This window comes from Nyctereutes procyonoides, unplaced genomic scaffold (assembly GCF_905146905.1).
Source record: "Nyctereutes procyonoides isolate TBG_1078 unplaced genomic scaffold, NYPRO_anot_genome, whole genome shotgun sequence".
Taxonomy (NCBI): domain Eukaryota; kingdom Metazoa; phylum Chordata; class Mammalia; order Carnivora; family Canidae; genus Nyctereutes; species Nyctereutes procyonoides.
The window spans coordinates 6005109-6030977 of record NW_026575120.1 but is presented as its reverse complement, the minus strand read 5'-3'; the positions used below and the strand labels follow the sequence as shown (position 1 = coordinate 6030977).

General features: G+C 38.4%; 1 protein-coding gene across 2 annotated transcripts in view; it reads right to left on the bottom strand.

Moving 5' to 3' along the window:
• Positions 1–361: 361 nt before the first annotated feature.
• The window catches only part of ERI1 (exoribonuclease 1), a 38926-nt gene continuing 13418 nt past the window's right edge, over positions 362–25869 (bottom strand). The window contains exons 4-9 of one of the 2 annotated variants that reach the window (XM_055334726.1): positions 25378–25461; positions 23774–23883; positions 21650–21764; positions 13116–13416; positions 4185–4398; positions 362–3733 (exon numbers count right to left, since the gene is read on the bottom strand). In XM_055334726.1, the coding sequence (XP_055190701.1) occupies positions 13174–13416; positions 21650–21764; positions 23774–23883; positions 25378–25461 (552 nt within the window). In that variant the 3' untranslated portion in view covers positions 362–3733; positions 4185–4398; positions 13116–13173. Of the gene's footprint in view, positions 4399–13115; positions 13417–21649; positions 21765–23773; positions 23884–25377; positions 25462–25869 lie in introns of both variants that reach the window. The other variant, XM_055334725.1, reaches the window with a different exon arrangement.

Sequence of the window (25869 nt, the reverse complement as noted above, 5' to 3'; positions counted from 1 at the left end):
AGTATACATTAAAATGTTAATAGTAAAAAAATGACAATAAAATATTACTAATATTGCTGATTTTCTGGAATCCTAAATGGCATTCGTCTCCTAAGCAGTTTTTTTTGCAAGAATTAGCAATACTGAATACCTCAAGGATAAGAGAACACAACAAAAGTCAAACCACAGAAAGCAGTACTCCTGATGTTTAAGATCATCTCATCAGAACAGGCATGATTAGTCTCAGCAAAATCCAAACACGAAGTCCATCTGATAGAAGGAATATCAAATTAGAGAGGAGGGTGGAGACTCAACAGAGCAATTACCAATGGTTAGGAAGAGGGTGGTGTCTGCAAATGGAGGGGCTAAGAGGTGACTAAGGCTCATCTCCCCCACAAAAATAACAAAAATGATAAACAACTAATTACAAAATGACAAAAACAGGGAAAACTATGTTTCCCTAAAACAGGGAGAACTCTGGAGGACTAAGGAGCAGCAAAAACCCTGCAGAGCTAAAAACAAAACAAAACAAAACAAAACAAAAAAAAAAAAACAAAAACAAAAACAAAAAAAACATGGGAAGGGCAGCCCCCCGGTGGCGCAGCGGTTTAGCGCCACCTGCAGCCCAGGGTGTGATCCTCCTGGAGACCCTGGATCGAGTCCCACGTCAGGCTCTCTGTATGATGCCTGCTTCTCCCTCTGCCTGTGTCTCTGCCTCTCTCTCTCTCTGAATAAATAAATAAAATCTTTAAAAAACAAACAAACAAACAAACAAAAAACATGGGAAGCCATCTGGAAAAGCACCGGAAGCATTTTAGCTGTGTCACCTCCTCTTGGTACAGAGCAGCTGGGCACCATGAGGGGTTCTCACGGAGATTCACCTCATGGGAAGGAGGAGAGGGAAACCTCAGCAAGCCTCACTGCTGCGGACGTTTTGCAGCCTTTGCTGCTGAAGACCTCACAGTCTTCCACCAACACCAATTCTAGCTGCTATATCTCCTCCTCCCCCAGAGGCCTCAGTTGTGGCTACGCCCTACTCTCAGAGCTCTGGATGCCACAGCACCTTGCCATGTACAGGACCAGAGCTGCTAGTGCTCTGTGCTCTACCCACTGTGTTGCAACTTTGTCTCTGGGACACCTGTTGCTGCTCTGCGCCCTGCTCTGAAAATCCCAGGTCACGCTTTCACTGCCAGCACTGGGGCCAGGCTGCACTACTCTGAGATGGGCCCCCACAGGTCCCAGATCACGGCTCTGAAATCACCATAGTGGCTAAGCTTCCACTCTTCTGCAACCTTCCCCCTGGGTCCCAACATGTGGCTTTAGTGGGCCTCCACTAGGGATGTGCTGCTGTGGCTGCTCTTCTAAGACTGCCTCCTGGGCCCAGAGTTAGAACTCAGACCCACCATCCCTAGGCCATGTTGCTACTGTACTCTACTCCCTTGGGCCCAAGCCACTCCCGCACCCTGTCATTAAGGGCCTGTGCTGCTGTGTCTCCCTCCCCACCACTCCACCTGAGTCACTGAAAGGAGCCCAACTAGCACCCTGGTTTCACAGAAGATCAGCACATACCTGCACCTCAGACACCAATGCTACTGCCAAGTGCACCCCTGCCCACAGACCCAGTTACTGTGGTGGTTCCATATCCATGATCCCAAGACTCCACTCTACCCCTGCTCAGAGTGCCAGGATGGCAGACCAAGTGCCAGGAGGTATGCCCTCAGCTAGAAGGGACAGCTTCTCCCATGGGCAAAATGGGGTAACTGAAGGACTCCAGGAGCCTTTTCCTCTAAGGATCCCAATAGCCCTTGCCACCCACAGGACCTCTGCAGTCTTGGCCACAGAAGACCCCTTCAAGTCTGTACCAACACTGACCTTGGCTAATAGGGCTGCACAGAGAGTAAGCCGCTGTGTTTTCCCAGGAACCAAAGATACTGCGCCCCAGCCAGCCAGGGCTCTCACAGCCACCTTCAGGTGAAAGTCTCCCACCAAAGCCAGGCCAAAAAAAAAGCTGGAAGAGGTCACTGCTCCCGCAAAATGTACAGACATCAATGCAAAGCCATCAGAAACATGAAAAAGCATGGAAAGAAGATACCACCAAAGGAACACAATAATTTTCCTGTAACCGAGCACCCAAAATTATAGATCTGTGAGTTACCTGAAAAAGAATTCAAAATAATCATTTTAAGGAAGCTCAGCAAGATTCAAGAGAAATAGGTAACTCAATGAACTCAGGAAAGCAACACATGAACAAAAGTTTGACAGAGATGGGAGTCATAAAAAAGAACCAAACAGAAACTCTGGAGCTGAAGAATACAGTAGTCACTTGTTTTGCATTCCACGGTTTCAATTATCTGTGGTGAACTGTAGTCCAAAAATATGGAACAGAAAATTCCAGAAACAAGTAATTCCTAAGTTTTATATCGTGCCCTGAATGGCATGATGAAATCTCAAGCTGTCCTGCTCCACCCTATTGAAGGTATGAATCATCCCACTGTCCAGCGTATTCACATGGCACAAACTACCCGCCTACTAGTCACCGAGTAGTCACCTCCTTTATCAGATGGGCTGTTGTGGTTTTGAAGTGCTTGTGTCTAAGTAACCCTTATTTTATGAAATAACAGCCCCTAAGGGCAGGACTGGCAAATCAGAGAAGCTAAAGAAAAGCCTTAAAATGCTTCTCGGTGAAAAGTAAAGTTTTCGACTGAATAAGAAAAAAAAAAATCGTAGGCTGAGGCTGCTAAGATCTCCAGTAAGAATTAATCTTCCACCCATAAATTTGTGAAGAAGGAAAAAGAAATTTGTGCTAGTTTTGCTGTTGCACCTCAAACTGCAGAAGTTACAGCCACAGCGTATGATAAGTGCTTAGTTAAGATGGAAAAGGCATCAAATTTATGGTTGGAGGACATGAACACAAAATGTTTTGACTGATGGCAGCATGTTGTGCCAGAAAATACTGAGCCTGTAAAGGCTTCAGGAGACCTGGATGAGGAGCCTCTGGCTCTGAGGATCCCAATGGCCCTTGCCACCACTGCCACACCCAGGACCTCTGCAGAGACAGTGGGAGCTTGGCCCCTCCAATGATGGGGGATCTCCTAAAACAAGTGATGCCAAGCCATTTACCACAAGTAACAGATGGTTATTACATAGATTCAAGAATAAGTTTGGACTAAAAAACATAAAAACTACTGGAAAGACTATGACTAACAATGAAGAAGGTGTTGCTACATGTTTGGTAGAGTTGAAAAAGTTGATTAAAGAGAAAGGATACTTGGGGCACATGGATGGCTCAATAAAGCTCCGACTCCTGATTCTGGCTTAGGTCATGATCTTAGAGTCATGAGATTGAGCCCAGCATCGGGCTCCATGCTGGGTGTAGAACCTGCTTAAGATTCTTGCTCTTCCTCTCCCTCTGCCCCTACCCTCCCCACCAAAAAAGAGAAAGGATACCACCATCCAAAGCAAGTCTTCAACTGCAATGAAATCAGGCTCTTCTGGAAGAAGATGCCCAATAGAACATACCTTCACAAAAGTGCAAGAGGGGTACCAGGGCAGAAAACATAGGACAAGTTAACTCCTACTATGTGTCAACACTTGTGCAAGGCATAGGATAATCCCACGCAGAGCGTACAAAGCAAAGAACCCATGCGCTCTCAAAAACGAAAACAAAAATTATCTGCCCATGTTCTGGCAACATAATCAGAAAGCATGGGTGACAGCTATCTTTTCTCTGGAATGGTTCCACCAGTGCTTCATCCTGAAAGAGAAAAAATACTTGGAAGAGCAAGGGTTGGAATTTAAAGTCCTATTAGTAACAGTGCCAGTACCTGACCATCTTGAATGTTTGCTATGAAAATGAAAATGCTGAAGTTGCATTTTAACCTCCAAATACCTCACTGCTTCAGCCCCATGGCCAGGGCATCATTTGCTTTATGAAAGCCACATACACCTGCCTCGTATTTGATTGCATTCAACCATCAAGTGATGCAGACCCTAATCTGGGCATAACACAGGGCTGGAAATCATTCACTATGCTGATGCAGTAACATTCATCAAAGCTGCAGTGGATGAATTATAACCAGGAACTGTAAATGCCTGCTAGAACTTATCAAGTGAAGTCGTGGTTAATTTTCAAGGCTTCCCAGGGACTGATGGAGAAGTTAGGAGAATCCTTCAGCAGCAAGACAAGTTGTTGAAAGAGGAATTACCAACACTCTTGATGAAGTGAAAGAACATACTGAAGGCCATCACCAAGTGTTAACAAATGAAGAATTAGAAGAACTTCTGGAATCACGTGTAGAAGAGAAGATGAGGGGTGCCTGGGTGGCTCAGTGGTTGACCATCTGTCTTCAGCTCGAGAGCCTGCTTCTCCCTCTGCCTATGTCTCTGCCTCTCTCTGTGTCTCTTGTGAATAAATAAAATCTTTAAAAAAAAAAAAAAGGAAGAGGAATATGAAGAAACTTAAGTAGAACCAGCAATGTAGACAATCCCAAAATTGGCTGATGTATATCAAATTGCACAAACATTAAAGGACAAAATTATGGAATACAATCCTTAGATGAAATGCAGCATTAAAGTCACCCATATGATCACCAAAGGATTATAACCTCTACATCATACTTTGATGAGTTAGAAAGACAATCATTTCTGATTATAATTTTCTTCTAAAAGATTTCAGCAAAAAAACCTTCAACTATTGAGGATCCTCAATCATCAACATTGTCTGTTCCTGATATCCAACCACTGACATCGTTATGGCTCAATGATTCAGGATCATCCAAAACAGATGATCCTCCTTCTGACGTATTGTCAGAAAGTCAACAGTGGCTTAGCACTACTACATCACAGTGCTTATATCATTCACCTCACTTCATCTCATCATATAGGCTCTGTATCATCTTGTATCATCGCAGGAAGAAAGGTGAATATAGTACACTATTTTGAGACGACATTCACATAACCTTTATTATAGCATATTGTTCTAATTGTTCTATTTCATTGTAAGTGACTGTTGTTAATCTTTTACTGTGCCTAACATACAAATTAAACTTCATCATAAGTAAGTGTGCTTAAGAAAAACACAGCATATTTGGGTTCAGAACTATCTGTGTTTTCAGGTATTCACTGGAGGTCTTAGAATGTATCCTCAATGGATAGAGGGGGGACTACAATATGATGAATAAAATAAAAAATGCAAGACAGCTTCAACAGCAGGCTCAAAAAGGCAGAAGAAAAAAATCTGAGGATAAAAATCCTTAATCCAGGGGGAGGGGCAAGATGGCGGAAGAGCAGGGTCCCCAAATCACCTGTCCCCACCAAATTACCTAGATAACCTTCAAACCATCCTGAAAATCTACGAATTCGGCCTGAGATGTAAAGAGAGACCAGCTGGAACGCTACAGTGAGAAGAGTTCGCGCTTCCATCAAGGTAGGAAGACGGGGAAAAAGAAATAAAGAAACAAAAGGCCTCCGAGGGGGAGGGGCCCCGCGAGGAGCCGGGCTGAGGCCGGGGCGAGAGTCCCCAGGACAGGAGAGCCCCGTCCCGGAGGAGCAGGAGCTGCACCAACCTTCCCGGGCGGAAAGGGGCTCGCAGGGAGTTAGAGCAGGACCCAGGAGGGCGGGGATGCCCTCGGGCTCCCGGGGACACTAACAGACACCTGCGCCCCGGGAGAGTGCTCCGAGCTCCCTAAGGGCTGCAGCGCGCACGGCGGGACCCGGAGCAGCTCGGAGGGGCTCGGGCGGCGGCTCCGCGGAGGGGGCTGCGGGGCGGGAGCGCGAATCCACCAGCGCAGGCCCCGGGGCACAGGGCGCCGGGACACAGCCCAGGATCCGGCCTCCCCCGGGACAGGCAGAGGCCGGGAGGGCCCAGGACAGCAAGGACGCTCCTGCCCCGAGCTGAGCAGATCAGCGGCCCCGCCCCGGAGCCTCCAGGCCCTGCGGACGGAGAGCCGAGAGAGCCGAGAGCCCCGAGCCCCGTAGTTCCTGCGGAGGCTGAATCCAGGCTTCCAGAGTTGCCATAGCAACTGCTGCTGTTCCTCCCTGGGTCCCACGGGGTAAACAACCCCCGCTGAGCCCTGCAGCAGGCAGGGGCAGAGCAGCTCCCCCAAGTGCTGACACCTGAAAATCAGCACAGCAGGCCCCTCCCCCAGAAGACCAGCTGGACGGACCAGTGATACTCCCCCGTGTTCCAATACAACTTGTTTTTGGCCACTCTGCACTGAGCAAAATGACTAGAAGGAAAACCTCACTTCAAAAGAAAGAATCAGAAACAGCCCTCTCTCCCACAGAGTTACAAAATCTGGATTACACTTCAATGTCAGAAAGCCAATTCAGAAGCACCATTATACAGCTACTGGTGGCTCTAGAAAAAAGCATTAAGGCCTCACGAGACTTCATGACTGCAGAATTTAGATCCAATCAGGCAGAAATTAAAAATCAATTGAATGAGATGCAATCCAAACTAGAAGTCCTAACGACGAGGGTTAACGTGGTGGAAGAACGAGTGAGTGACATAGAAGACAAGTTGATGGCAAAGAGGGAAACTGAGGAAAAAAGAGACAGACAATTAAGGGACCATGAAGACAGATTAAGGCAAATAAATGACAGTCTGAGGAAGAAAAACCTACGTTTAATTGCGGTTCCCGAGGGCGCCGAAAGGGACAGAGGGCCAGAATATGTATTTGAACAAATCCTAGCTGAAAACTTTCCCAATCTGGGAAGGGAAACAGGCATTCAGATCCAGGAAATAGAGAGATCCCCCCTAAAATCAATAAAAACCGTTCAACACCTCGACATCTAATAGTGAAGCTTGCAAATTCCAAAGATAAAGAGAAGATCCTTAAAGCAGCAAGAGACAAGAAGTCCCTGACTTTCATGGGGAGGAATATTAGGGTAACAGCAGACCTCTCCACAGAGACATGGCAGGCCAGAAAGGGCTGGCAGGATATATTCAGGGTCCTAAATGAGAAGAACATGCAACCAAGAATACTTTATCCAGCAAGGCTCTCATTCAAAATGGAAGGAGAGATAAAGAGCTTCCAAGACAGGCAGGAACTGAAAGAATATGTGACCTCCAAACCAGCTCTGCAAGAAATTTTAAGGGGGACTCTTAAAACTCCCCTTTAAGAAGAAGTTCAAGTAACTCTGAACGTGAATGGGCTTAATGACCCCATCAAAAGGCGCAGAGTTTCAGACTGGATAAAAAAACAGGACCCATCTATTTGCTGTCTACAAGAGACTCATTTTAGACAGAAGGACACCTACAACCTGAAAATAAAAGGTTGGAGAACCATTTACCATTCAAATGGTTCTCAAAATATACCCTAAAAACTACAGAACACTTCTGAAAGAAATTGAGGAAGACACAAAGAGATGGAAAAATATTCCATGCTCATGGATTGGCAGAATTAATATTGTGAAAATGTCAATGTTACCCAGGGCAATTTACACGTATAATGCAATCCCTATCAAAATACCATGGACTTTCTTCAGAGACTTAGAACAAATTATTTTAAGATTTGTGTGGAATCAGAAAAGACCCCAAACAGCCAGGGGAATTTTAAAAAAAGAAAACCATATTGGGGGCATCACAATGCCAGATTTCAGGTTGTACTACAAAGCTGTGTTCATCAAGACAGTGTGGTACTGGCACAAAAACAGACATATAGATCAATGGAACAGAACAGAGAACCCAGAAGTGGACCCTGAACTTTATGCTCAACTAATATACGATAAAGGAGGAAAGACGATCCACTGGAAGAAAGACAGTCTCTTCAATAAATGGTGCTGGGAAAATTGGACATCCACATGCAGAAGAATGAAACTGGACCACTCTCTTGCACCATACACAAAGATAAACTCAAAATAGATGAAAGATCTAAATGTGAGACAAGATTCCATCAAAATCCCAGAGAAGAACTCAGGCAACACCCTTTTTGAACTTGGCCACAGTAACCGGAGAAGGACAAACAGTGTAAGTTCTCATTCATTTGGGGAATATGAATAATAGCGAAAGGGAATATAAGGGAAGGGAGAAGAAATGTGTGAGAAATATCAGAAAGGGAGACAGAACATAAAGACTTCTAACTCTGGGAAATGAACTAGGGGTGGTGGAGGGGGAGGAGGGTGGGGGGTGGGGGTGAATGGGTGACGGGCACTGAGGGGTACACTTGACGGGATGAGCACTGGGTGTTATTCTGTATGTTGGTAAATTGAACACCAATAAAAATTAATTTATAAAAAAAAAAATCCTTAATCCAGAGGATAAAAAAAAGTAGAGAAAAAAAGTGTGGATAGACAGCACAGATTCCGGCCAGAGGAGGAATGGTGGCAAGAGATATGAGCTGGATAGCAGGCTCATCCACCAGGAGGAAGGTAGCAAGGACCACCACTGCTGGGAAGAGAGGATGCTTGGTGTTCATGGTTTAAGTAACCCACACCTTCATCTGCAGTGGACATGGCACTGCCCATGGGAGACTAGCCTCCTTGGTGACCCTGCACTCAGCTGGGCACCCAGAGCACAGTACTCTGCCGCTTCTCAGATCACCATGGGCCAGATGTCCTCCCTTCTTGGCCCCTGAGCTCAGGACAAGGGCCTGATGATCTGCGCTGTAAGGGGGGTTGGGGGGCCCACGACCCTTTGGTGTGCACACTGGTATGTGCACTGAGCAAGAGACAAGGTACAGAAAGCTGCCTTACTGGGGATTCTCTCATTTGGGTCTCACTGTCCCACCCCAACATCCTTTGCTAGAGTTGGGCACCAAGGGCTTTGGAGGACTAGGACCCTCTCCTCTGCCCCCAATCTTGGTGTGCAGGTTGCCCTTTTCTTTGAAATCCACAACCAGCAACCATTGGAAGCCCCTGCTCTGGGCCCACAGGACTGAAGGACTGGAACTTTTATGTTCTTATAGACCCTAAGAATTAGAAAAGGGGACCTGGATTCTAAGCAGCAGAATATCTTTGGCTCAGCCATTGAATCTGGCTTCACAATTCAGAAAGTAAGATTGTAAATGCCTTCCTTACTAGGCTTCAATGGTGCGCCTTCCCTTTAAAAAGTATCATTCACAGGGGTGCCTGTGTGGCTCATTGGGTTAAGCAGCAAACTCTTGATTTTGGTTCAGGTCATAATCCCAGGGTCCTCGGACCAAGCCCTGCCTTGGGTTTCATGCTCAGTGGGGACTCTGGTTAAGATTCTCTCTCTCCCTCTGTTTCTCCCAATTTGTACTCTCTCTCAAATAAATAAATCCTTAAGAAAACTATCATTCATATAAATATTTTTTTAATATTTTTTAAAAAGAGTAAAGAAAGCCTATTTGTACTATGGACATCAACTGAAACAATATTTGCTTTATAGGAGTCTCAGAAGGAGAAAAAAAAAAGAAAGGGATAGAAAACTTATTTAAAGAATAATGCCTAAAAACCTCCCAAATCTGGGGAGATATGATCACCCAGGTAAATGAAACTCATAGATTCCCAAATACAGTCAACCCAAAGAACTCTTTACTGAGATACATTATAATAAAAAAAAATCTCAAAAACCAAAGAAAAAGAATTTTGAAAGCAGCAAAAGAAAAGAAGCCTGATACAGCTATCAGATTTCTTAGCAGAAACCTTAGAGGCCAGAAGAGTGTAGGATGATACATTTCTAAGTACTCAAAGAAAAAACTGTCAACTGTCAACCAAGAATACTTTACCTAGCAAAGCTGTCCTTCAAAAATGAAGGAGAGATGCAGACTTTTCCAGACAAACAAAAACTGAGGGAATCTATCACCATTTGACCTGCCTTATAAGAAAAGCTAAAGAAATGCTTAACCTTTGAAGTTCAGCTGTTGTCAGCTTGCTTACTTACACAAGACTATGGTAACTGAGATGTACTAGGAAAGCCTCATGGTAATCACAAAGCAAAAGCCGCTAATAAATATACAAATGATAAAAAGAAAGCATAGTACTACAAAAATAATCAACTCACAAAGACAGAGAGGAAGTAAGGAAAAAAGGAACTGAAAAACAATCAGAAATCAATTAACAAAATGAAGATAGTAAGTCCTTACCTATTAATAATTAACCTAAAGGTAAATGGTTTAAATTCTCCAATTAAAAGACACAGATTGGCTAAATGGATATAAATACAAGACCTAACTATATGTTGCCAATAAGATGCTAACTTAAGCTTTCAGGGCACTCATAAGCTAAAAGTAAAAGGATAGAAAAAGATACTCCATGCCAATGGAAACAAAAGTAGTTATATGGGAGGAAACACACTTTAACTCAAAAGCTGTAACAATAAACAAAGAAGGTTATTATATAACAATAATGAGGGCCAATTCATCAAGAGGCTATAACAATTATTTATGTACCCAATATTGAACACCTAAATATTAAACAATTATGAATAGATCTGAAAGCAAAAATAAATAGCAATGCAGTAATGGCAGAGGATTTCAATATCTTACTTTTTACAATGGAGAGATCATCTGGACAGAAAATCAGTGAGAAAATAACAGAGTGATAATTTAGACCAAATGGACCTAACAGACATATACAGAACATTTTAACCAATAGCAGCAGAATACACGTTCTTCTCAAGCACACACAAAATACTCTCCAGGATAGATCATATGTTAAGACACAAAATAAGTCTCAACAAATACAGGAAGACTGAAATCATAATCAACTATCTTTCTGACCACAATGGTATGAAATTACAAATCAATGATAGGAGAGCTGGAAAAGTTTGTAAGTATGTAGAAATTAAACAAAACACTTCTGAGGAGCCAACGGATCAAAAAAGAAATCAAGAGAACTAAAAAAAAAAAAATCTTGAAATGAATGGTACATATACAATGGATTATTATTCAGCCATAAAGAAAAGGGAAATACTATCATTTGCAACAATGTGGATGAGCCTGGAGAGCTAAGTGAAATTAAGCCCGATGGACAAAAAATACTGCATGGTATCATTTATATGTAGAATTAAAAAAAAAAAAAGCTAGTATCATAGAAATATAACCGAATGATGGCTTCCAAGGGCTGGGGATGGAAGAGAGAGGGTAATGTAGATCCAAGAGTACAAACTTTCAGTTATAAAGAGTAAGCTCTGAGGATCTGCTGTATAGCAGTGCTGACTATGGTCAATAACATGGTACCGTATACTTCAAAGCTGCTGAAAGTAGACCTTAAACATTCTTGCCACCACCAAAAAACAGTTAACTATATGAGGTGATGTGATTGTGGTAATGACTCCACAATGTATATCAAATCATCACATTTACATTTTAAATATATACACTTACATTTGTCAAATACTCCTCAATAATTTTTAAAAAATGAGAATAAAGCATCACCAAATAAAATATCTGAGTCAAAAGGATACTGACAGCTTATAATGCTGAAGTCTTAAAAAGAAATACAATAGTTTTTCAGTACTTAGGTTACTTCACAAAAAAGAAAAACTGGCAGAGAAATCAGAAGTCAGACTTAAAAACAAACAAAACAATAGGGCGATGTAATATTTCTTTGCCATTCTCAGATTTCCCAATTGCAATTTCAGTTGCTCATGAGCAACTACAGAAGCTGGCAACAGATAATTATGATTTTGCTATGCCATAAATTTGAATTCTAAGGTAAGGTGGCCATGTGGAAAAAAATCACCTAAAAAATATGCCAGTGGACCTCCTGGCTTCCACATCTCAACAATGATTTGTTGTTCTCTACTACTCTGCCCTGGTCCAGTAACTCAGTAAGGATTTGAAGGAAATCCTTTGAAACTTTCAGTAATACTTTATGGTATATTACAAGGTGCTATTTGGGATTCACAAAAATTTCAGCATATATCCATTTCACTACCAAAGTTTACTACATAAACGTAACACATCTAGATTTCCGTTTTATTACATCAGTTTGTCTGAGGGCATCACATTCCCCTGTGCCTTCTGTTACCCACTTTTTATTCTTTATTCTTATTCTACAGCTACCACTCAAAGGCAGAAATTCATTCTTTCTACAGCACTGTGGAGAGAATTCTCAGACGAGGAAAAAGGCCTTTTTTCTATGCAGGGTTAGAAGCCTCTTTAAATTCATTTAATTAATATATAAATCAATAAAATAAAGCAGCATCACAACTACTAATAGAAAGTAAAAGAAAAAAAGCAAATTGTTCCATGAAAGGTATCTGGGGAAATTCAACTGAGAAAATATTTTTAGCTTCTAAGTAAGAGTTTTGCTTGCTTTTTCAACTCCATAAACACACGTCTTTAGAATTAGTTAAGAATTATTCAATATTTAGTGGTCACTCCTACATCAACTTATAATAAACACGTAAAAAAAGCATTATTTGACTTTTTAACCTTACTTGTAATGTTGAAAACAAATACAAAATTAAATGGTGACCCTTATTTTTAGTCTATTTCAAAGCATGGTCTCTTAGATTTAAGAATTAGAGCAGATAAATGTCAAAAGACGGAGGGGAATCAAAAAATGAAGTCAAAAAAACCCCCCACTGATATGTTTATGTGTTATAAAGTTTGAGCTACAGTGCTTATATTCCTTTAAATGGTATTTTCTTCTGACTTTCCATTAACCTCACCAGTAACTGAATTTTTAACAAGACCCTATAAGCCACCACAAGTCTTCCAACTATAAATTGAAATGAATTGTAGGCAGATATGTGTACCAAGTACTTTATGAAATTCACCATGCACAGCTGAACTTCACATACAGAATTCAAAAATCAAAAGGACTATGATATTCTTAAAACCCAAAGGCTAGATAAGGCCTTTCCTGCACTGTAAGAAATGACTTGATCTAATGATGTTAATGTAGAAATACATTATATATTTTAACATCAATAAGATATGACACTCAAGGGGGGGAAGGCCAATAAGCCTTTACATTTTAAAAACAAAAGGGATACGTTTTGGACACCTTAAATTATAAAATTCAATTCTAAGCAGGAACTGTTACTGTGTAACAAATACTGCTCATATCAAAAGTGCTGGTGACAAAAAATTCAATATGCCCTCCCCACAGATCTGTTCACACACATTTATATAAAGAACTGTTAACTGCAGTAAGACTGTAAATGTTTAAGGTGCTTAAAATTTTGCACCGCAGGACTAATTCAGTAAGTATTCATCTGCTACCTCTTTGTAGCAACTCCAGTTAGAGTGAATGATCCATGGGCAAAGGGCAATAATGCTGTCATTTTCTAGAATGTGGCATTTGTGGAGCTGGAGTGCCCTCTATTGGTAATGAAGAAGACACACTCATTAGCTGTCCTGCATGCATTTTCTCATTAATTCGGAGTTCACATCCGTCTTGAAGCATTCGAACTGCTATTCGGGCAATATTCTTAGAGTCGTCAAGACCACTGTGAGGCCGCCCATCATAATCCATTCCTAGCTTTTCAAGCATTATTGTCAATTTGGTTTGGCTTCTAGGAACCTGTAAAATAAACAGCTTGGTAAATAATTCTTTCGTATTCTATTAAGTCACTGTGAAAAATAAGAAAATGAAAATTAATGGTAATAGCTAAAGTTAAGCAAAGGGCAGATACTCTTAGTTAAATGAAGCAAAATAACTCAAACCCTCAGAGCTTTAAAAAAAACTTAAGTTATAGATGAAAATACAAATAGGTTGAATCATCAAGACATCTAAAGAGTTTGCAGTTTTATAATGTGACAATCATTTATGAAAGGAAATATACTGTTCTGGATTTATAGCAGAAGCTCTACCATTTTTTGTAAGTATATGCTCAATATCCAGCATGGATTCCAACAAAGGGCTTGAACTTATAACCCTGAGATCAAGACCTGAGCAAACATCAAGAGTCAGACACTTAACCACCTGAACCCAGGTGCCCAAAGCTCTGCCATTTTAACCCAAATATTCTTTTCCATGGTATTTTACTCTAATGTTTTTTTAAAAAAGATTTATTTATTCACAAGAGACACAGACAGAGAGAGGCAGAGACATAGGCAGAGGGAGAAGCAAGCTCCCTGCTTGATGTGGGACTCAATTCCAGGACCCTGAGGATCATGCTCTGAGCACAAGGCAGATGCTCAACCGCTGAGCCAAGACATCCCTTTACTACAATATATTATTTTACCTGACAGAATCCTTAGATACACACACACACACACACACACACACACACACACACACACACAAAAGTAACCTTTCTATGACTAAAAGATAATGAAGTTCAAGAATGAAAAGAAATTATCATATGGTACTTTTCAACCAATTTAAATACCTGCTCCAATTTGATAAATGTAAAAATTTCACTCCCCGAACTCCAATATGCCCCTCCACTTTTGAGACCACTATTTTATCTTCTGTGTATGTTAACTTTTATATTCTATAGTTTGTATAGCTATGCCAACTATACATCTTGGGGCCTCAGCTACTTTTTCTGTAAAATAAAACTAATAGTCATACTGCTTACTCATTAGGCTATTGGGAGAATCACAAATCAAATGATATAAAAGCACCATGATAAACATCAATAATTATCCTAAAACTGTAATACTGTAATGCATTCTGGTCCTTTCACTAAATATCATCTAGAAAAAAACTTCCAAAAATAACTTCCAAAATGAACTACTTAGGTGAAATGGACTATTTCTTGTTAGACAAAATCTACCAAGACTGAATCATGAAGAAAACAGAAAATCTGAACAGATCTACAGTAAGGAGGACTCAACTGGTAATCAAAAACCTCCCAACAAAGAGAGGCCCAGGACTAGATGGTTTCACCAGTGAACTCTACAAAACATTTAAATAAGTCGTAACACCAATCAAACTCTTGCAAAAAATTGAAGAGGAAGGAACACTTCGTAAATCATTTGACAAAGTCAGTATTACCCCTTATCAAGGCCAAAGACACTATAAGAAAACTACAGACCATTATTATCCCTTATCAATATATTTTTTTAAATTTTATTTATTTATCCATGAGATACACACAGAGAGAGGCAGAGACACAGGCAGAGGCAGAGAGGAGAAGCAGGCTCCTTGCAGGGAGTCCAACGTGGGACTCGATCCTCGCACCACGGAATCACACCCTGAGCTAAAGGCAGATGCTCAACCACTAAGCCACCCAGGAGCCTCTATCCCCCTTATAAATACTGATGCAAAAATCCTCAACAATACTAGTGAACCAAATTCAGCAGCATATCAAATGGATTACACACCATGACCAAGAGAGATTTATTCTTGGAAAGCAAGGATGGATGGTTCAACATACAAAAAAACAATCAATATAACAAACCACATTAACAGAATGAAGGGAAAAAACACACGATCACCTGAATTGATGCAGAAAAAGCATCTGACAAAATTAAATACCCATTCATGATAAAAAATACTCAACAAACTAGCAACAGAAGAAAATTACCTCAAAATAAAAAGTCCATATATAAAAAATTTAGAGTGAACATCATCATATTCAATGGTGAGAAGACCGAAATCTTTTCCTCTAACATCAGGAACAAGATAGGGATGCTCACTTTCACCACCTCCATTCAAAAGAGTATCAGAAATTCTAACCAGAACAAGTATGAAAAAGAAATAAAAGGGATCTGAATTGGAAAGGAAAAAGTAAAGTGATCTTTGCAGGTGTCATGATCTTATATGTAGAAAATCCTGATGATTCCACCAAAAAACTATCAGAACTAATAAGCAAAGACAGCAAAGTCACAGGACACAAAATCAGCACACAAAAATCAGGTGCATCTCTATACATTAACAATGAAGAATCCAGAGAGGAAATTAAGAAAACAATTCCATTTCAATAGAAAAAAAAAATTAACCAAAGAAGTGAAAGACTTATAAATAAAAAACTACAAAGTGTTGCTCAAAGAAATTAAAGACAATACAAATAAATGGGAAGACATCTGTGTTCATAAATTGAAAGATTTAATATTATTCAGCTATCAGTAATATCCAACTTGATTTAAATACAATGAAATCACTAATAAAACATTAACTCAAAATGGATTAAAGACCTAAGCCTAAGAGTCAAAACTATAAAATTCTTACAAGAAAACCAAAGGGAGAAGTGTCATGACATTGGATTTGGCAATGGTTTCTTGGTTACAACACCAATAGCTGAGGAAATAAAAGAAAACCTAGAAAAAAATAGACTTCATAAAAATTTACAACTTTTGTATATCAAAGAGCATACTATCAAAAGAAAAAGCCCATAGAATGGAAGAAAGTATTTGGAAATCATGGAATGAAAAAGGACTAATAACCAGAATATATAAAGAATTCCTAAAACTTAACAATACAAAAGACAAACTACTTGATTTCAAAATAGGCAAAGGACTTGAATAAACCTATCTCCAAAGGCATACAACTGTCCAGTAAGCACACAAAAAGCTGCTTAACATCACTCATCATTCTGGAAATACAAATCAAAATCACAATGAGATACTGCTTCACACTCATTAGATGGCCATTAAAAAAAGAAAAGAAAAAGAAAACAAACAAAAGAAAAAAGGAAATGAAAAATAAGTGTTGGCAAGGATGCAGAGAAACTGGAACCCTTGTGTGTTGGCTGGGTGAATGTAAAAGGTACAGCCACTGTGCCATGGAATTTCCTCAAAAAATTAAACACAGAATTACATATGATCCAATTCTACCTTTGGGTATATACCCATAGAAATGAAAGCAGGGACTCAGTTATTTGTACATCTACATTCACTGTAGCATTATTCACAACAGCCATAAGGTGGAAGCAATCCAAGTGTCCATCAATAGATAAATGGATAAACAAAATGTGATATATAAATACAATGAAATATTATTCAGCCTTCAAAAAGAAGGAACTTCTAAAACAATGGAATTATTATTTCACCTTTTACAAAGGAAGGAAATTCTTACATATGCTACAACATGTATGAATCCTGAAGACACTGGTAAGTGAAATAAGCCAGTAACAGTCCGATCATACACTAGAGAGATTTACCGATCTGCCTTTAGAATAGCTGTGGATTTCTGCATAAGAACAGGGTCCAGTCATTCATAGAAAAGCAATGAACATTTTGCTGCAGCTTTCAACCTTTTATATGTGTAAGTAAGCATCTACTTATTTAACAATATAAAGAATAAGGGCAGAAGTTGTCTAATTTCAGTGGAAAACAAAATCTGTATGAGCTTATCTCAAATCCAACCCAGAAGTATTTGTACAGGAAAACAAAAACAAAAACAAACAGCTTCTGCCTTCTCAAAATATAGTTTATGCTTTACTTTTACTTCAAAAATGACATTTTAATGCACACACAGAACTACAAAGGAAATAAAAAAACATGTTTGTATAATTTTGTAAATGCTAAACCTACATTTGAGTATGATCATGCCACACATAAGTTTATTTTCTAAAATCTTGTCTAAAATTATGTCTGTAACCTGTATCTTTATTCATATTGTTTTAGCCTACTTACAGAAAACTCAAACCTACTTTAAGTTTAAACCAGCTATTAAACAGAAAAGTATTATGCTTGCCTTATAAATCTCTTAAAATTATGAACAAGAGATTATTTTTTTTTAAAGATTTTATTTGAGAGAGAGAGGGAGAGCACAAGCAGGAGGGGAGAAGCAGAGAGAGAGGGAGAAGCAGGCTCCCCACTGAGCAGGGAGCCTTACTCGAGGCTTAAACCCTGGACTCTGAAATCATGACCTAAGCCAAAAGTAGATGCTTTACTGACTGAGCTATCCAGGCATCCTTAATTTCAAATGTCATGATCTATCTCCATTCCCAAGAAAGGTTGGGTAAAAAATCATTTTTAGTTTTAAAAAGGAGAAAAGAATACTTTGTACATACCAAAGACTATACATTGTTAGCATTCTATATAGTAAAAATTTGTGATAAGACTTTTAGGTGTCCTTGAATAAGAAAAACAAAAACAAAACAAGGAAACATTTTAAAAAGAAAAATGTTAAGTTTCCTCAACTTCCACTAATTGGCATTATTGTTGATAACTATTATGAACAGGGGAAAACCACACAGAAAAGAGCAGCCTAATAAATTGGTCAACATCAATAGATCCACAAAAAAATACCATTCTCTACTCAAGAGTGTTGGCAACATTATCGCCTTACTGTATCTACAAGTTTCTTAATACTGTAATGTACTGTGAGCTGTGTATATTTTTATGCAGTGTGAAAAATTACTTTATGGCTTTATTAATCACAAATAATTATCCTTAGAATAAAGTTAAAGATTTGAGAAAGACATCCTAATGTAAGGATTCATTGTCACCTGGGAAGTATAGCAAAAAAATTAAAAAAGCAAACCTAAAGACGACTGTGCCCCTACAAAGTTACATGAAACACAGAGAACAGAGGCATATCTGAATTAATATCACAAGACACAATTAGCAAAATGTAGACAGTATGAAAACCTACCAGATAAATGACTTCATTTCTTAATAAAAATAGTAACAATAAATCACCAGAGAGAAAAAGGAGGTGGAAAAGGAATTTAGAAATTAAAAATCTGAGAAAGGAGCACCTGGGTGGCTCAGTGGTTGAGCATCTGTCTGACTTTGGCTCAGGGAGTGATCTCGGGGTTCTGGGATCGAGTCTCGCATCAGGGTTCTCACAGGGAGCCCTGCTTCTCCCTCTGCCTAGGTCTCTGCCTTTCTGTGTGTCTCTCATGAATAAATAAATAAAATCTTTAAAAAAGAAGCAAAAAACAAACTTAAAAGAGATATGTGAACCAACTGGAAATGTGTGGGCCTTATTCTGATCCTGATTCAAAACACAAAAGGTACAAGAAAAAAAAAGATAAGGTGAAGGGGAGTAAGAGGTACAAACTCTCAGTTATAAAATAAGTTACAGGAATGAAAAGTACAGGACAGCCATAGTCAATAATACTGTAGTAACACTGTATGCTAGTGGATGGTAACACATATATCGTGGTGAGCATGGTGTAACATACAGACCTGTCCACTATGCCTGAAACTAGTAACACTGATGTTATTATACCTCAATTTTAAAAATTAACTAATTAAATTTAAAAAGAAAACTCTTTTTTTAATTTATTTTTTATTTTATTTTTTTTAATTTTTATTTATGATAGTCACACACAGAGAGAGAGAGAGAGAGAGAGAGAGAGAGAGAGAGAGGCAGAGACATAGGCAGAGGGAGAAGCAGGCTCCATGCACCGGGAGCCTGACGTGGGATTCGATCCCAGGTCTCCAGGATTGCACCCTGGGCCAAAGGCAGATGCCAAACCGCTGTGCCACCCAGGGATCCCGAAAACTCTGACTTTTTGACAACATTAAGGAATTACTGTTGATTTTTTTCTAAGTGTGATAGTGGTATGATGGTTATGTTTTTTAAAACTATTCCCTATTTTTGGGGGTTACTAACGAAATGTTTACAGATCAAATGAAGTAACATTTGAGATCTGCTTCAAAAGAATAGGGAAAGAAAATAATAATAAGAAATATGTACGGTCTTAAAATTAAAAAAAAAAAAGTAAGGAAAGGGGAAAGTGGGTGGAGATACAGATGAAACAAGGCTGGCCATGAGATTATACCTCTTAAAACTGGGTCAAGAGGATTCATTACACCTGTCAACTTTTGTATATATTTGTAATTTTCCATTACAAAAGTTTTTTTTGAGAATTCGCAAAATGAGTGAAAAGATAAATTCACAGAAAAGGAAAAAAATTTACCAAATATAATCAAAGGACTAGTATCCATAATAAATATGTATAAATAATCACAATATGTATAAATAATCACAAATTGTAATCTACAATTACAAAAGGACAGACCACTCAATTTTTTTAAATGGGAAGATTTAAACAGGGACTACACAAAACAAATTCAAATGGCTAATAACCACAGAAAAATAAGCTCAAGCTCAACCTCATGAGTAATCAGGCAAATGCAAATTAGAACCTTCATGAGGTGGCATCCCACACCAACCAGATTTATAAACATTTAAAATGTCTGGCAATACCAGATGCTGATGAAGACCTACAGCAATTATAAATTCACCCACTCTTCTGGGGGAGAGTGCAAATTGGTACAACCCCCTCAGAAAACAATTTTTGCATTACCTAACATCAATGATGCAATATCATATGAACCAGCAATTCTACTCACAGGTTTATACTCTAGAGAAATGAGCACAGAAAGGCACCAGAAATGATGCACAAGAAATGTTTAGAGTACCACTGTTCCTAAAAGCCTCCAAAATGGCCAGCCAAAGTGGGACAGATGAACAAACCCCTGTATATTCACAAAATGAAATTCTCCACAGCAATATAATAAACTACAGCTATATACACATCAATGGATCTCAAACACAATGTTGAGGAAAAAAGCAAAATGAACAATATAGCCAGTACAATGCTAATTATACATAGTCAAAAACAAGCAAAAGTAAACCACATGGTATAAGGATACACACATAATATTAAAACTATAAAGAAAAACAAGAAAATGATTTCCATGGAAGTATGGACTATTTGGGAGGGCTCTGAGAGAAAGGAAAGGGATTAAGTGAATGGAAGTTATATGAATTTCACTTTAAAACAAACTCCATTTTTCTGAATGTACATTTCTTAGCTTTAAAAAATGTTAAAAGTACAAATGTTAAGGGAAAGCATCTTTTCTCACAAAACTACTTTAGGATATACTTCACCAAAATGAGGTTGTGAAGGAAGAAAACCAACACAAAGTCTAACACATGACAGAAAAGCAAGAAACATATCTCCTAGGATGATTTTAGAAGAAGCCTGAAGAACAAACAGTTCGGATTAGAACAGGATTAAAGGCTCTAGGAAGGTAGTCTCCAAGGAAAAAGGGGACAAAAAAAAAAAAAAAAAGAAAGAAAGAAAGAAGAAAGAAAGAAAGAAAGAAAATGGACCGACCACTAAGTGCTTTGAATACTAAGAATGACTTACAGTTTGAATGGAGAGTTAATGGGATAAGAAGACGACTAAAGGCACTTGTAAAATCTAGGGAGAAGTTGTGAATACTCTCCACTGCTACAAGAACATAAGCAGTAAATAATGATTTGATTATAAAGATAATGTAACTAATTAATTAGGAAGACACACAGAGAGGAAGGACATGCAGATATGGTGGCTTTTTCATAGAACTAAATCTTTATTTTCCATTGCAGGAACTCCACAGATACGTCAACAAAAGTTCAAGAAACAGGAAAACAAATCATTTAGAAATACGAAGGTAAATACTAGAAGAAATAGCTAAAAAAAGTTGAAACTGGTTGCCTCAGGAGAATAGGAACCAGTACCAGTGAGGGCCTTAGTGGATGAATGCCACTTTCCATAAACCTTATAATGCTACTTAAAAATTTATACTATGCATATGTACTAACTGATAAAATTCAGTGAGGAATATTTGCTCCATAAACAATTCACATACTGAATATCCCTACAGTTTCAAACCTCTCCTGAAGATCATGTATTTACAGTTAACCTATTCAAATAATAGTAACAGATTGAAAGAAAAATAGCTCAATTTTCCAAACTCATATGATCATCCTCACGTTTGGATTATAAAAAATTACAATTGAAGTATATGGCCTTTTTCTGTGAAAAGCACCCAGTAAATCACAACTTAACATACATACAAAATGTAATAAATTTATCATCAAGGGCAGTATAATCAATAAAATAGAGAAATTTTACCTTGTAAAAGTTTCCATATGACTTTCGAATATTGATCCACTTTTTAGCAAAAGGAGGATATTTGAGCCTGCTTAGCCGGCACTGAATATTCAGGAACTTACTCATATCCCACGAACTTGTAAAATCAAAAACAGGGGTGGAAAAATGGTAAAATAAATGCTGTACTGTTCTTAGTAGTATATTAAGTCATTCTATTTATTTTTATTTACATGTCACCTTTCTTTCTGATATTTATATATATTATCAAGCTTAGAAAATTAACCTCACTAGCTCCAAAATACTAATTCAAAAATAACAAAGAGAAGTAAAAGTCAAGTATATCCGTTTTTTTTTTTTTTTTAATTCTTACTAGACTTATCATGATCAATGTCATGGTTCTGATTACTTGGGCAGACTTCTATCTTGTTAATTATTTTTTCATAATCCTGAAATACCTCTGCTAAGTTTACTTTTAATGCCAGGTTTATAGTATTAGGAAGTTCTTTTGGAGTGTGCTTTGAAACAAAACAACAAAAACCAAATGAACAAAAATGAAAGTAGTTGGTATAAAGTGGTAAGAACACAATTTGTTCTGTTACAGCATATGTTTCTACAACACTAATCAACTTAAATAAGTAGGAAAATACTAATTGTATAATATGGAAATTGTATTGGTTCATACATGGTTTTTCCTAGGGAAAAGAAGGCAATACAACACCTGTACACATTATAACCTACAGCAGGAAAGAAGAAAGCTCCCAACTCAGCTACTGTACTACCAACAGGAGTACTTTCAGGTATATATTAAAAAAATAAAAAATGAGTGCTTGTCCCCAGGATGCTATTGCTTCTGTACATTTATAATATCCTCTGAGGCAACTTCCACTAATTCTGAGCTGCCTGCCCGTTCTGTCCAAATTATTTCTGGATGTTTGAGATATGTCCCAGAATGTGAGGTTTTTACAGAATTACCTATACTATGTTATGACAGAAACACCTATATACTTTAGCAGGAAACTGCTCATTCACGTTTAAAATTGACAGATTTCTAAAGAGGTCCACCAACATTTCCCCCAATTTCTATTTTTAAACATAATTATAATGTGACTACTTTTCCTATGTAAGGGTCACTAAACCCTTTATGTAAGTGACATCTCAGCTTTAGTGTACAATCTGTCCATAGTTTGAAACAGAAGTTGATTAGGACTTTCTTCTTCAATCTTAATAGTATTATGGTATGGGAGCTGCCTTGGCACAATGCCTATAATCCTTGTTTCAATCTTTCTGATCTTCCCTCTAAGCTTTTCATCTAACAAATGCTTTCTGAGCATACATTCTGAGTTCAGACTACAGTAAGAAGCATTATGGAAGACTATCAAGTAGCAGAAGTCTCTACTCTGAAAGGATTTTTAATCTCTCTGCAAACAAGTCTTACATAAATAAAGTTTAGACATCAGAATACTTAGATGGCCACACAAATGGTATATATAAAAACTAAGACATCGAAAAAAAGAAAAAGATAAGTGTGAGTTGTAGTATGTGGAGTAAAACAGAAGAAGGGCTTTGAATAATAATAAAGAAGTAGTAAAGGAAGAGAGCCTTCTAGTAGAGGGAAAGCATGAATAAGTGCACAGAGAAAGGAAACACCATGGGATTCATTAGCCAGCATGCACAGAGTGGACAAGAATGACAGGTACATCAGGTTACGCGGTGGGTGGGGGGGTGCGAGGGTTAGATAAGAGAACCTTGAAAGCCATATTGAAGAGTTTGGACTTCTTTGAGCAAGGAAGTGTCATGATAAAAAGTTTCAGTAAAGGCATTTTCGTTTTACATATTAATATTTATCTTTCCCTACTCCTCCAGTCCTGAATTAGACTATTATCCATCCTTCTTTTCCCTCCTCTTTTGAGCTCTAGGATGCAAAGCTTAAGTAGAAAAAAAAACAAAAAAACAAAAAAAACAAAACAAAACAAAAACACAAAGTTTAAGCAGAAATAAAAATTTGAAAGGAAAAAATGGTCTCCTGTGGGAGACCCCAGTACTATCAGAAAACAGTTTTTTGTGGTTATCCTAAAAGTTAAATGGATATGAACATCTTTGATCTTAAAAAAGTAGATAAAAAAGATAATTCTCCTAAATACTCACCCATCTGTCAATATGCAATATTTATACTTTGTTCCTAATTCCTTCAATTTCATCCAGTCAATTACTTTTTTTAGTACCTGAGGGAAGGTATCAGCTCTGTCTACCTGATCCTGAGGATATAAAAGTAAAATTTATAAAAATAAGCGTAGCTACATGTAATCCTACAAATACCCAGATACAAATGTTGAAAGGAAAGAAACAGTAAGAGAAAGCCTCACTATGATATTTTAAACTCTACATGATTTCCTTAGCTGAGATCCACCTAACATTTCGTTTTTAAGATAATTAAAAATTCTTCATAGCCAGGCATTAGGGACACTTTTTTTTTAACATTTATTTTTTTATTTATTTATGATACTCACAGAGAGAGAGAGAGAGAGAGAGAGAGAGAGGGCAGAGACACAGGCAGAGGGAGAAGCAGGTTCCATGCACCGGGAGCCCGACGTGGGATTCGATCCCGGGTCTCCAGGATCGCGCCCTGGGCCAAAGGCAGGCGCCAAACCGCTGCGCCACCCAGGGATCCCTAGGGACACTTTCAAGTGAAGTATATAATCCTCCCAAAATTAAGACTCAAGATCATCCCCAGTGTTTCTCCATTTTTTTTAGACCTCAACCCAATGGCTAATTCTCCAGAATGGAGAAAAGGGAAATAGCTGAAAGCTATGGCTCTGTAACGTGGTCTCTCTATCTTAAAGCTCAGATCTTTCCACAACAGATGACATACCAGATTGATCTTCCTAATTTGATCTGTCACATCACTTCCATACTTAAAATCCTCCAAACATTCCCCAAGGCTTTCAGGATAAGACACACAGACTCTTCATGACGTGGCCTCCCTCTATCTACCACTTAAGCTTTATTTTCAACCACTTTCTTACTAGCCCATTCACACTTGAATCATCCCTGACTACTTACAGTTCTGCTGTCCATACCTGAAATGCCCATTCTTTCCTATTATCATGATTCAGCCCAAGTTCATTAACTTGAGGAAGTCGCGGAACAGCCTTCCATTCCCTCAGTCATAAGCTGCCCATGATACCCAAATAAAACACCAACTTGTCAGTCTTCCTAACCATATTGTGTCACCACTGGTTTAGTCTATCTGTCCTCCTGAATATAAACTATTGAGTGAGCTGAAGAGACTGATTTGACTATCTCTGTATCCCCAGCACATTGGCAAATAGTGCAGTAGGCACTCATATACTTGTTGGGTGAATGAGTAAATGAATAAAGGAACTAAATAAATGAACAAAGAGCCAACCACACTGCACTACAATAAAAAAATTAGAGACCTAAAAAAAAAATTAAGCTATATATCACGTCAAGTTATAAACAGATAAATTTCAAAACTTACTTTACTAATGATCCAAATTAAACCTTTACTTTCATCACTACAAGTCCTTAAGAGGAAAGACTGGGCAAGATTTTACCAGGTACAAAATGTGCTTTTTTACTTTAATATCTTAATATGAAAGATATTTATCAACTAAAAAAAGTACATTGATTTAATTGCTTACAATAATAATAATGTTGTTAAACTACTAAATAAACCCTACTTTCAAAACCTCTTTCAAATTCTAGAAAAAGAAACAAAAAATTAGAACCTGAGTAATTCCAGTTAGGTTGATGCAGAAATCAGAAAGTTGTGTGTTAAGCTCTGGTCTCACATACTGTTGGAATGTATCTTCCTACAAAGGAAGGAGAAAAAGTTAAAGTATTTTCTATGACTTCATATACATTATACAAGATACATAATAAAACATTAAGGCACAGAAGGCTGTAATTTTATAGGTGCTCATGGTATAACCCTTTCTAGAATTTTAACAATATAAGGATAATTCTCCATTCCCGAAGCACTCTAATTTTAATTATGTTTCATAGTTTAAAATTTTTAAAATTATGTCCCATAGTTTAAAACATTTTAACTGCCTGGGTTGCTCAGTCAGTTAAGTGTCCGACTCTTTGTTTCGGCTCAGGCTGTGACCTCATAGGTCAAGACATCGAGCCCTGATTGGGGCCCCCCACTCAGTGGGAAGTCTGCCTGAGATTCTCTCGTTTTTGGCCCTCCCTCAACTTGCGCTCACTCTGTCTCAAAT